The 12,384-nt window shown below is 32.5% G+C and overlaps 2 protein-coding genes across 2 annotated transcripts; one reads left to right on the top strand and one right to left on the bottom strand.

The window, feature by feature from the left end:
- The first annotated feature begins 30 nt into the window (after nucleotides 1-30).
- Nucleotides 31-4,062, top strand: LOC146532906 (uncharacterized). The gene is made up of 5 exons (XM_085196174.1): nucleotides 31-1,025; nucleotides 1,595-1,686; nucleotides 2,301-2,415; nucleotides 2,834-2,966; nucleotides 3,605-4,062. The coding sequence occupies exons 1-5, from the start codon at nucleotides 347-349 to the stop codon at nucleotides 3,828-3,830; spliced, it is 1,245 nt and encodes a 414-aa protein (XP_085052300.1). The 5' UTR covers nucleotides 31-346; the 3' UTR covers nucleotides 3,831-4,062.
- A 347-nt stretch (nucleotides 4,063-4,409) lies between these two features.
- Nucleotides 4,410-11,541, bottom strand: LOC146532905 (uncharacterized). The gene is made up of 4 exons (XM_085196818.1): nucleotides 11,423-11,541; nucleotides 10,217-10,353; nucleotides 5,150-5,316; nucleotides 4,410-4,576 (listed from the first exon to the last, which is right to left on the bottom strand). Exons 1-4 carry the CDS (start codon nucleotides 11,534-11,536, stop codon nucleotides 4,410-4,412), a joined length of 585 nt encoding a protein of 194 aa, XP_085052944.1. The 5' UTR covers nucleotides 11,537-11,541.
- Between the last annotated feature and the right edge of the window lie 843 nt (nucleotides 11,542-12,384).

Genomic DNA, 12,384 nt, shown 5'->3' with positions numbered 1-12,384 from the left:
ATTATTAAGTTACATATTTTAAGAAAAACCATCGAAAAAATTAAATATTTTACTTGTTGTTTTGGTATATTTTTAGCTTATATCTCACAGCCAAACTTCAGCTTTTTTACAAAAAGACATATTTTTTTGATTAGTAATAACAATTTTAGGAGAACTCCACGTTACAATATATTGTAACTATAACTGTCTTTAGTGTCTAAACGGGACGTTTATAATTTTTATCAAATAGATATTAATATAATCTGTAAACGTTATTTTGAAATTTGAATTCGAACTTTAGTTGTTCAAGGATTTTTGTGCCTTTGTTTTACATATAAGTTTGTAATTTTGTAATAAATAAAAGGAAATGAATTATTCAACAATAAGTAATAAAACAGAAGTCGAAGAACTAACAGGAGGCGATATATCGGAAAAATATCACTTACTGCGAAAACAATATGATAATTTATCCAGCAATTATGAAGCTATTAAACAGGATCTTCATGATACGAGGCGAAGTTACCAAACCGCATTAGATGTTCAAGCCCATTTAACTGCTGAATTAGAAAGTAATCAGGCAGATGAAAAGAAACGCAGGGCAGAGCTAACATCTCGTATAACAGCATTACAGGAGGACATATCAGTGTTAAGACAAGAACGCACAGAGTTACAAGAAAAACATTTAAATGAAATAAACCAGCTACAACTTGAAAAGAAGCGTTTAAAGGATAAAGAGGTGATTGTAACACGTGAGTCTCCTGAGCGCGATACTTCAGAGATTGAAGAAATAAAAACTGCATTATCAACAGCTTCTTCAGAAGCCATAGCAGCAAAAGTAGCTTTAAAAGAATCTGAAGGTCTTATGAAATCGTGGCAAATTAAAACTGAGGAGTTACAAACGGAAATAGCAGAGTTAAGAGCCGCAGCACAGATAAAAAAAGAGGAATTTATCGCAGCTGGAGAAAGAGAGGCAGCTGCTATAGCTGATTTAGCAGAAGCTAGGGCGATGTTACATCAATTGAATTCACAGGATTTAGAACCTCATGGTAAGTATAAGATTGTGAAGTTGTTTGATTTATAAGATTAAACATAAGAAAGAAACAATTTTTATTACTTTTATAACAATATCAAAAGTAAATGTAATTATTGAACACCACATATTACATATTTCTTCAAAATAGGAATGAACCTTTAATCTAATATTTTAAAATTGTAATATCCTTAAAATAAAAATAAATATTAATTTATAATTATTATTAGCTTCAGACTGAATCCTGCACACAATAGGTTACCTAGTGTTGAACACTATTGTCTACTTTCTGCTGAATTCCAGAGACATTTACATGCTTTACCTCAACACCAGAGAGAAGAAATGAAAATGTAAATTTAAATAAATATTTTCATTTTTCCAAGTGGGGAATGAACCCACAATCAGTCACGTTTATAGTTACACACTAGTGCCTCTGTGCCACAACTGTCCTCTTATGAGTAATATTCTTCTATAAGATATTTTAAAAAATTATAATTTTTAAAGTTGTATAATTATTCCATATATATATTTAAAAGGAAATATAGGTATTTTAGAAATTCTTTACACATATTGTTATTGTTATAGCTACCAAAGGAAATTCCTTGTTTGCTGAAGTAGATGACAAGAGGCAAGAAATGGCTAAAAATCTTATACAAATGAAACAAACTAACTCTAGAGTAAGCTTATTTTTATTTACATTTATTGTAATTCATATTTAAATAATTTATTATTCCCCTAAGTGGATATTCAATCCACAATCATCACATTCACAGTAAGACAAAGTGTCTTATTGACCCACAATTGCTTACTGAATACACTATTTCAATTAAGATCAAAATTAAAATATTCCTTATTCAATTAGGCCATTACAAGCACTTACTATTTGAATCGTTAACTTACATAGAAATGTCAGTAGTGTCAGTACTATAGGGAGCTTCCTAGTGGCTTAGAAGGCAGTAAGTACTGTTGAGAAAGACTAGCATTAAAATGTGGAAAAATGTATTGTCTTGCATCTCAAGTTATACAAAAATTTAATTTTGTGGGAATTGAAGTTGCATATCTAGGAAACCATCTAAGGTACTAAGGGCTGTAGCCAATTAAGCTATTGGTACCCATCAAGCCACATCGAATTCTTGTTGCCATCTCAGCAGAGAGTCTTTTTTACAAATTTCCGATGACATTATATGTGTGAATGGTCATTAGATAAGAGACCTAATACTATTTATTAAATATTAAAAAATTTTTTAAAAATGTTAATCACACTAATGTAAAATAAATATATATATTTCAGTTAAGGAGAGACTTAGCAAATAAACAGGCAGAATTAGATACATTGTTACATGAGAAACAAACAATATGGGATCAGCAGGCTGGTGCCGCTGCACATCATGATAGAGAACTTATTGGTAAATATATTAAAATACATTTTATGTCTAAATTAATTCATTCATTCTGCTGCTAACACATTTGTATATTTATAAATTTAATTTATACTAATAGCTTCATATTATATCTCCCACATAACAGGGTAGACAAGGGGGTTTTGGAAACCTAGCGATGAGACTCTTCATTTTGCATTCAGACACTTCCATTTTCCCACTTTCCGTCGAATTTTTGAGCCATTGTGTGTTGACTGGTGGAACTCTACACCGCATTTTGGTTACCAGAGCAAAGAAATGAAAATACATCTTTACATTATTTTCATTACTTCGTTCGTCTAAGTACTTTGTTCCCACTTCCTACCCTGCCATGTGCAGGATACAGCATGACAATAAAATGAATTATGAGAGTATTTTCTTATTATTTATTTTTATTATTTTATAGAGAGTTATGAGGATCGTATAACAGAACTAGAAAGTGTATGTGAAAAACAAAGGAGAGAATTATCAAGGTGGTTCAACAAGCATTGCGATACAAACGATAAGGGATGGCTTCCCGGAGTATTGGAACATTTGAAGTAAGTTTTTTTTGTAAATTTCAAACTGTATCCTGCATATAGCAGTATAGGCAGAGGGAACTTACTGTTAAGACAATCTGTTCCTTATGCACTGCATGTAACTTTGTAAATCAATGAATATGACATTATTTAAATAAAAAATTGATAGTAAGGTAAGGAACTTCGGCTTGGTTTTACCTAGAGATTAGTTTAGGAGAATTCTTAGTGCCATAATCCAGAATAGGTAGGAGTGACACGTAAATCATACATGGCGTGGGTTTTCTTATTAGATTAGTTTTTTCTTATACATATGTACATCAATAGAAGAGACCCATCAAAATGAATAAATTTTATTAAGGTGACATTTCCATTTTGCCCAGCTCTTAGGGTGCATTATCAGATACTCCAGACCTTCAATTATTATTATACTTTCTTTGTACACCCACTTATATAAAGACAATATTTATACATTAAAAATTAAAGTTTCAGCCAATTCAATGAATAATTTGTAGCGTATAACTTTTTAATTTATGAGCCGATTTGAATAAATGAAAAATTAAATATTAAGATAAGCTTGCCGAAATTTTACTACAATTCTGGAATTTCAAAATTTTATTATAAGTATAGATACATATTTGTTACATTTTCTTTATTTTTAGAACACAATGTGACCAATTGCGTTCAGAAGTGTTATCAAGAGGAACATCACAATTAGCGAGTGCGGTACAAATAAGGGAATTGAGGAGAAAGATCGCGCTCTTGTCGTCAACAAACAAACAAACGCCTGTAGAGATTGATAACAATATAAGTTTGGTAAGAGATAAGGAGATACAAGTGAAAAAGTTGAATTTCGATGATGTTAAGAAGAAAGTGACTTTTAATTGATTTTTTTTTGGATTACGACTGAAAGACTAATGTAAATAAGGAACGTTATTTTTTTTTAATTTCTATATAAAGAATAGAGTGACGTCACTCTACTCTCAACCTACCTAATCCTTATCGAAACAATTTTATTAACGTAAATTTATCGTAAAGGAACACTTCAATCATGCCAATTGATATTCAATTATAATGTGAATCTATTCTTGTATGTTATTAAATTTTATTTGTAATTGTACATTACTTTTTTTTTTTCATTTTACATATAAATACTTTTTTAACTTCACACTGTATCCGGCACATAGCAGGGTAGGCAGAATTAATCTGGGACCTTAGTGTTAAGATGCTTCCGTTCCCCACTTTTCGCCGCATTCTTGAGGCAGAGGCCTCGCTATCAGAGCGAGGAAATGAAAATATCAAGTAGTTTATTCTCTCTAGTAGGAAGCTAACTTTAAACCGTTGTGCTTACAGTCCCAAAGTTACACGTTAAATGATCTACTTACGAATTAAAAAAAAAGAAATTCAGTAATATTTATTTCAGTAAATATTATTAATTTATAAAAAAAAAATATTTCAATACACAATTCACGTAACCTTCCGTCTCTTTTCCCCATCACTAGGTAGCTCTTTAAGCGCGTGTTCGCGAGCTCTGGCCACGTGGCGTGACCGTCTAGCGTTATCCCGCGCGTCCTTCTCGTTGCGAGCGTGAAGCATTTTAGTACTCGCTTCTTGAACACAGCTTGAAAATTCACCTAGAAATTTATATTAATTATATAGATTTTTTAAAGGATTTTTTTTTTCTGCCTGATCGTGGCGTAGGGGCAGGCCCCTACGTGCGACGTTTGTAACTTTGGTTACCACTCGGAGGAATGAAATATTTAATATTTTCATTTCATGGCTCTGGTAGCGAGGCCAAGCGCGGTGTTAATTATATTCCGCCGCTCAACACAAAATGCATCAAGAATTCAGCGGAGAGTGACGGAAGTATTTTAATGGTTAACAGAGTGATTTAGCATTAGATTTAAATCAAAGATCTTTATGTTCACGCTGTTCCCGCAAACTGTACGGTAGCCAGAGCCAAGCTAGTATTAAAACACTCTGTACCCCACGGTCTGCCCAATTTTCGAGACATGGCATGTTGAACACCGGAACTTAACCCCGCGAAATTAATTTGTTCACCCTAGTGGCATTAGAACTAGCAACTGATTCGTTTACAATCAAACGCGGTACAGCCGCTGCTCATACGTCTCGACCACAATCTTAATTTATTCTTATTATGTGTACTTATAGTTTACTTTAACTTACCTATGAAACTAATATCTTACCTATAGTATCCCAGCATTTAGTAATATCATTATCATCAATCAAACTCATATTATAACAGTCTATGATTTTATTCTTCATGTCAACGCAGACGGGCTCAGAGTATGCTATGTTGGCCGTCCTCATCTCCACTCGCGCCATCAAGGAATTCAGCTCTTCTGATGTTAGTCTGTAAAATCGTTTTTGTAGCTTAACGCTGTAATCCTCCATATAGCAGGGTACTTTAGTGATGAAACATTCTGTTCTTGATCAGAGCGTGGAATTACCCAAGTGAGAATTGAATTCATAACCATCCCGTTTCCAGTCACATGCTGAATCGCTGCGTCACGTTGGTCTCTGTACAAAATAGCTGACTGGACCTTAGCCATGCACAGATATGTTTGTGTAAATGTATAAATATTTTTAATATTTCGGTTCAAATTTTTTGTTAGTAAAATTTCTGGGATGGGCATCGCCTCGTCATACGCCTAAGTGTGTCAATAATAAAAATATTAGTCTTTCTAGATGAATTGATACAGTCAGTATTATATGGCGAAACTTAACACTGCATGTAGTCTAACTCAAGAGTACCTACCTAGAACCTAAGTCCACTGCGCTACACAAGTCCTGCACTGCGTCACAAGCTCTTTTCAATTGTCCCAAAACGCATTGAATAGTTTTTAGTGTTTCGTACAGGGTAAAACGGAACCCTATTACTAAGACGCTGTTCGTACGCACGTCCGTCTATTCTATATCTGTCACCAACTCTTATGTCAATCCCGAATCTCATATAAGTAATGGTGCGGATCCTTCGTGCGCGAATCGAACTTGGTCGGTATTTTTAAAATTATTTATTAGTTGTATTTGTAATATGATACTCAAAAGCAATTAAAGTTTTATCTAAATGACAAAGCTATATTAGTGTAGATACTCTTACCAACGTGCTTAATACTAACACTCAATATTACGATACAATATTAACACGATTATTTTAATATAATACACGAAAACAAAAGCACGACGTACTTTAAAGTGTATTTTATTAGTGTATTTCAAGTAATCTAATCCATACGTATAAAGTAATATACATAGGTACTTACTCAGTTATTCATCAATTTCACTCAATATCCTATATCTTATAAAACAAAGTCGCTTTTCGTGTCTGTCTGTTGTTTCTAACTCTTCTTCTTCTAAACCACCCAACGGATTTAGATGCGGTTTTCACCATTAGGTCGAGTATTTTCCGTAGAAGGTTTATATATAGTTTATTATTTGTACATTCTTATGTAAATTAACATAAATACGATAAATGTGTCTAAAGTCCTACCCATTGAGACACTTTCGCGCATGCGCTGCTTTAATGGTAAGTACTACATGAAAATAATGTACTGGAGTATTGTTCCTCTTAATAAGATCTACAAAAAAGTCCGCGAGAGCATATTTTTATCTTTTAAGGATAACGTGTAGTGATCATATTTCTGTCTAAAAATAGTAATTTCAATATATTTTTTATTGTGAGGGATATTTTTCCATAATGGTATTAATCCTTATCCTTTAAAATACTTTATAAATTTTCTACGTTAAACGAAGATAAAATTGCGAATAGTTTTAGAGAAAAACGCATTTAATTGTTGACACATCACGCCGTTGACTCATCAGCTGTGCCGACTTAAGTTTTACTTATCCTTTACTCTCAGCATATAAATAAGTATATTAGTTACGTTGGCCATTTAATGTAGATCAAAACTGTCTTTTACTGTTTTTTCATTTTAATAAGTACTTTAGAAGTTGTTACAATATCAAAACATCCTTGCTGCGAAACGCGCCCCGCGACGTTTTGCTTATACAAGCGCGTCATGAGCAGTCATCGGTGGTTCCGTGGTAGAATGCTCGCCTGCCACGCGGGCGCCCCGGGTTCGATTGCAGGCCAATGCATTCTATTTAATTTTCCTCACAGGCAGCCACGTAGTGCTTGCTTTTCATCAGGGACAGAATACCCTTTTCAGCATTAACCACAAGCTCGAAAAAAAAAACCCGCCCGCTATAGAGGCATAGCAACGAAGATTGATGCGTTTGCACGTATTGGATAATTGGAGTTGAATGTATTATTTCAGCGCGATATATTTGGTTTCATATTTTTTGTAGTAGTTATTAGTAGAAAGGCTTTTGTTTATAATTTCTTCCGTTTAAAAATAGTCATTTAACTATCTAAAAATAGTCATTTAAATATATTTTAATAAGTACTTGAAAAGATTAGTAGCACAGATTTAAAATTACGATACCTACTAAAAAATCCTTGCCGAGTAAAACAATTGGAAAATCCTTATTGGAACTACGAAAATGCGGGTTGCATTAGAGTTTAATTAATTTTCACATTATCTTAAGTGCTTTGCAAACATACATTATATGAATAATCCAGTAGTAAAAGCGGGCGAAGCCGCAAGGGGGTCGCTAGTTTAAACAATAAAACAATTACAACAATATTCAAATTTCATACATAGCTTTAAATGTGTACCTTACATTAATTGATTTGAAGCTGCGATCCCTAGACTTTTCTTCATACAATAAAAAAAATGCATTAATATTTACTTATTTCAATTACGATAAAGCTATAAGTCAAAAACAAAAGCTGTAAGAGAAAACTGCCGTATATAAAAAAATTATATCTTTCTCTGGTCTAGGTCAAAACTAAAAATTGTATCGTAAGAACTTCTAAATAGACAAAAATTAGATAACAAATTTTGAAAATAAAAAAGAATATCCCAATAAATTATATAAATTGTATAAAAAATAAATCTATATAAATTGTTTAAGAACGTTCGAGTCATTCGATATTCGATTTCCTTTTTGCGAGTGGTCAATGGCCTACACGCATAAATCCTAAGAAACACATTAGCCTTTATATTTTATGGTTTTAGCTTAAAAGAATTACTTCAAGTTCAGGTTACGTTACTTGCCACTGTTGAGATATATTGGTATAAATAATATGGTTATCAAGAATATAGATAGGTACCTATTAATATAAAAATACTAAAAATCGGCATTTGCACGTATAGATATAAGATAATTATCGATGGAGTCGCGCACGATAGGCATTGTTAATAAAACCGCCTTAAAAAGTTAATAAAACCGTCTATTATGTGGGATCCCCTTATATATTTATTTTGTTCTGTTTTTTAGTATTCTTTTTTATAGCGGCAACATATATTTATATACATCATTTGCAAAAATCAACTAGTTCACTATCATAGTTCATGAGATACAGTCTGGTGACAGACGGACGTACAGAAAGACGAACGGTCAGCCTAGCAACAGGGTCCCGTACACCCGTTGGATACGTAAGCCTAAAAAATACACTCCAATACTCGATACTACTCACTAACAGCACTAGTACAATTTCAGGTAAGGTATTTACGGTAAGTATTCGTCATTATAACGTCTTGGTTATTTTAAATATTGGTAAAGATCGAAACTTATATTTCAAATGAATTACCGGTAAAGGCTACTCTTAGTTACTTATCTATCTACAAAGTTGAACTCGCTACTATCAACCGAATAGAATACCAACGTACACTAGACCAAAAACATAAATAACACCTAGTCCAACGAACTTTAGGAATGCATTACTAAAAAAGTCATCAATTTAATAGTAGATAGGTACTTTAAAATGTTCACCGCCGTCTAAAGTTCTTTAACATATTAAATATAGCTTTTTGCTTAAAAAATATATAAAATGTATAAATTATAGAGAAAACGTTCCTTCATTTCGTTTACATACAAAATAATGAGCGATCATTATTCAGATAGCACTTTAATAATAAATTGTTAAGATAGTAGTCGATTTCGAATGTTCTGTACATTTTCTTAGCTTAACGCTGTATCCCACATATAGTAAAGTGGGCAGAGGGAACCTAAAGCTAAGACACGTCGTACCCCGTTGGCGAATAATCATAATACATACATACTCATATACTCAACGTCGGGCTTTGGTTTGTTATTAGGGCGGGAAAATGAATTATTTTGTAGTTTTAAGTTCATTTGACGATTCAAAACTGTATGCAAAAGTCTATTTCAATTCACCCCCTGAGTGACATATTACTCCGTCGAGTCCCTGTTCGATGTTCACTCTGGGGAATGATTTATTTTCATTTCCTCGCTCTGGTGAGAAGACAAAGCGCGACGTTGAGGTCCGTTCATAAAATCTTTTTTATGAAGCAAGCGTGCCATTCTTACGTCACTCGTTCTCTCTTTTTCGTTCTCATTTTTCTTAATTCTCACTGTGACATCCTTTAATCAGCTAATAACTGCCATATTGTATATCTCTTAAATTTGGGAAGTTCAAGTATTAAAATATAAAATGTTTCTTTTATATAGATGAGTGGCAAGCAGGTACGAATTTGATGCGTAAAAGTATGAATTTGGAGTTCCACACTGGTAGGCAAGGAACTCCAAAATATTTTATAATTAAAAACCATACAATCAGTCTACTTAATGACGTTCATTCAAGTGACACGTTGGTATCTTACAAAAATATCTTTTATACATTATTTATGTGACGAAACTACCATTTTCCTCTTATACTTACTTGTAGCTAATAAGGAAATGATTGTAAAGTAAAAGATTTTAAAAAAATATTATTCGTTGGATGTATCGTTGTTATCGATCCGGGGGGTTTTACGTGACGTGACCATTTTCAGTTGGCTCAAAACGGGACATTGTAGGGTAGCTTTCGTCTTTTTTAGGGCTTTCGTTTTTTAAAGAGGTGCTTTTGTTCTTTTAGAATACCTTTAATTTTTCTTGACGTCTGATATTTTCGTTTATTTAGATATAATTGACACTTTAATAAATATTTTTTACATTAAAATAGCGCACTGCGGTAATCGCGGAGAGGGTTGTTTCAATCGATCACATTTATATACCATTCCGATAAAATGGGACATTTATAAAAGATACTTATATAAAACAAATATTTCTCTAAAGGGAATTGAACACACAATGGTCACACTCAGGTGTTTTACTTATTAATTTAACAAATTTAGTTAATTCTCGGCAGATAATTTCCAATGACAAATATAATTAATTATATATACCCGGATAATTCCGAATGGGTCTCATCCATACACCGCAACTTTTCAATGAATATCTTCTCATTGTAATCTCCCTTTGAATTCGTTAATCCTGTATCTACATCCGCTACTAAAGCTGCATCCTCCACTAGTCTTTCAATCTGATAATGTAAAAAGATTAGAAATAGCTACTAGGCGGTATATTTACGTGAAAGTTATATATTACTTTCAGTGTATGTTAATGTCAATTTAATTTTCCCCCATTAGGCATAGGCAACCTAATCTTAAATGGTGGACCTCAAGATCAGTCTTTAACAACCAAAGCGGAAAAAATAAAAATAAAATATTTATTTGTGGGAATCAAACCCAATACCTGTTGCGTGCACAGTCGCAAGCTTGTGCCCTGCGCAATATGGGTCACAATTAATTAACAATAATTAATAATAATTAACTTATGTACCTATAAATATATTTTTAATAAGTACATTGTAAGCATGGTGTCTTCTAGAAAATAGACAAATACGCATTAAATTATTGACTTTAGATATAATATATCTAAAATATAGCTATCAAACTACAATAATCGTGATTCATTTATAGTAACCTACTAGAAGTAAGAACATATTATGTAGGTATTTATTTAAATTTCAATTTACTTAGATGATGTAACGACATACGTAGTTAATTATTTTATAATAAGGATTTTAAAGTATTATTTACATATATTATTATGAACGAAATAATAGCTATTAATGGAAGTAAGTAGTTTATAATTTTTTACTTTACTTGTTCTTGTTTGTTATAATTTATAAAATATTCATAGAAACAAAAAAAAAGACACGATCACAAACAATAAACATACAAATAATCTTATTCTATATTATTTTATTGCTACTTATTATGTAGAAAGTCGTGGCGCAGGAGGCACAATAGTATGACTGTAACTCGACGGATGTGGGTTCGATCCCCGCTCGAAGGAATAAATTATTATTTATTAATATCTTCATTTCTTCGTTTTGGCAACAAGGCGAAACCCCGACGTAGAGTTCCGCCACTCAATACGCAATGCCTCAAAAAAATCAGCGGAAAGTGGAGAACGGAATGTCTTAACTTTATTAATATAAGTAACGGAACAACTTTAAAGACGGTTGAGTACAAAATTTGCACATTCAAAGCTCATCTGATGAAAAAATGCAAAACCTCAATAATAAAGGCAAATAAAAAAATAACCATTTTATTTGATATATTGATATGGTGTTGGTCCAAAGTTTCATTATCTAAGGCATCTGTTTCATCCTCTGGCCGGTTGAAATGCGTTGCTCGAACTGATTGGTCGTTGCCCATATTACCTTGTCCTAAATCATAAAGATCTTATTTATCCCCTTTAAAAAGAAAATAGTAACCTAAATTTGTATATATTTAATATTTATAGGTTATATATCTAAGCTTATATTTTTGAGTTAATATTAGAAGATTATTTGATTAATACAATAATACTTGAAAAAATCTGGGAAATGCATACATTTTGTATGTAAGTAAAAATAATAACTATACAGCTACGAATGTGTATAGCGTCCGGGGTCCATCACGCCAGAATTACCTTGAACTTTCGTGATGCAACCTGATAATCATAATATACCTAAGCCACGCTCACGGAATAAAATTTGCATCAATTTTCGACCGGAGTCCGGACGTTCCTCGAGCGTCGGCGAAATCGATACAAATTATTCGAGATAAATATATAACATGACATAAATAAAATTTATTTAATAAATTACTGTCATGTATCTTAATTTAAGCAACACGCAAACCCACCAGGCGTTGGGTAAGTGTTCCACAGAAACGTACAAATTTAGGGTTCTCTTGGCATTGAATTACACTTAGCACATACCAGCCAGACACATTATTTTCAAACCAAAATGGTTTTTTTAGGTGATCTTTTCCCAGATTAGTTGAGAATCACCAGCTTGTAACATAAGTATATTGATTTTACTAAATACGAAACCCCAGAACTATGGTAGGATAAGTAAAAATAAATTAATAATCATCGTCATCGTTGTCCTTTAAAGAGTTTTTGTTGTTCCGTGTCTGAAAAGGTCATTAATTAATACCGAACATCTGGGTGTAGAGTCCCTTAGAGAAGGAAACCAATTAAGTTTTTATGACATTCGCCGTGTAATGAAAATCTAATG

The sequence above is a fragment of the Heliconius melpomene genome, chromosome 13, assembly GCF_056956725.1.
Source record: "Heliconius melpomene rosina isolate 202511_hmr_F chromosome 13, ASM5695672v1, whole genome shotgun sequence".
In the NCBI taxonomy this organism is placed as follows: domain Eukaryota; kingdom Metazoa; phylum Arthropoda; class Insecta; order Lepidoptera; family Nymphalidae; genus Heliconius; species Heliconius melpomene.
This window is presented reverse-complemented; position numbering and strand designations above follow the sequence as displayed.

Excerpts from the sequence above, each read along its gene's own strand:
- LOC146532906 (XM_085196174.1), top strand. The coding sequence starts at position 347 with ATGAATTATTCAACAATAAGTAATAAAACAGAAGTCGAAGAACTAACA. Across the intron at positions 1,687-2,300 it reads TGAAACAAACTAACTCTAGA|TTAAGGAGAGACTTAGCAAA; the intron begins GTAAGCTTATTT and ends TATATATTTCAG. Across the intron at positions 2,967-3,604 it reads GGAGTATTGGAACATTTGAA|AACACAATGTGACCAATTGC; the intron begins GTAAGTTTTTTT and ends CTTTATTTTTAG.
- LOC146532905 (XM_085196818.1), bottom strand. The coding sequence starts at position 11,536 with ATGGGCAACGACCAATCAGTTCGAGCAACGCATTTCAACCGGCCAGAG. Across the intron at positions 10,354-11,422 it reads TCAATATATCAAATAAAATG|ATTGAAAGACTAGTGGAGGA; the intron begins GTTATTTTTTTA and ends TTACATTATCAG. Across the intron at positions 4,577-5,149 it reads TAAATGCTGGGATACTATAG|GTGAATTTTCAAGCTGTGTT; the intron begins GTAAGATATTAG and ends ATAAATTTCTAG.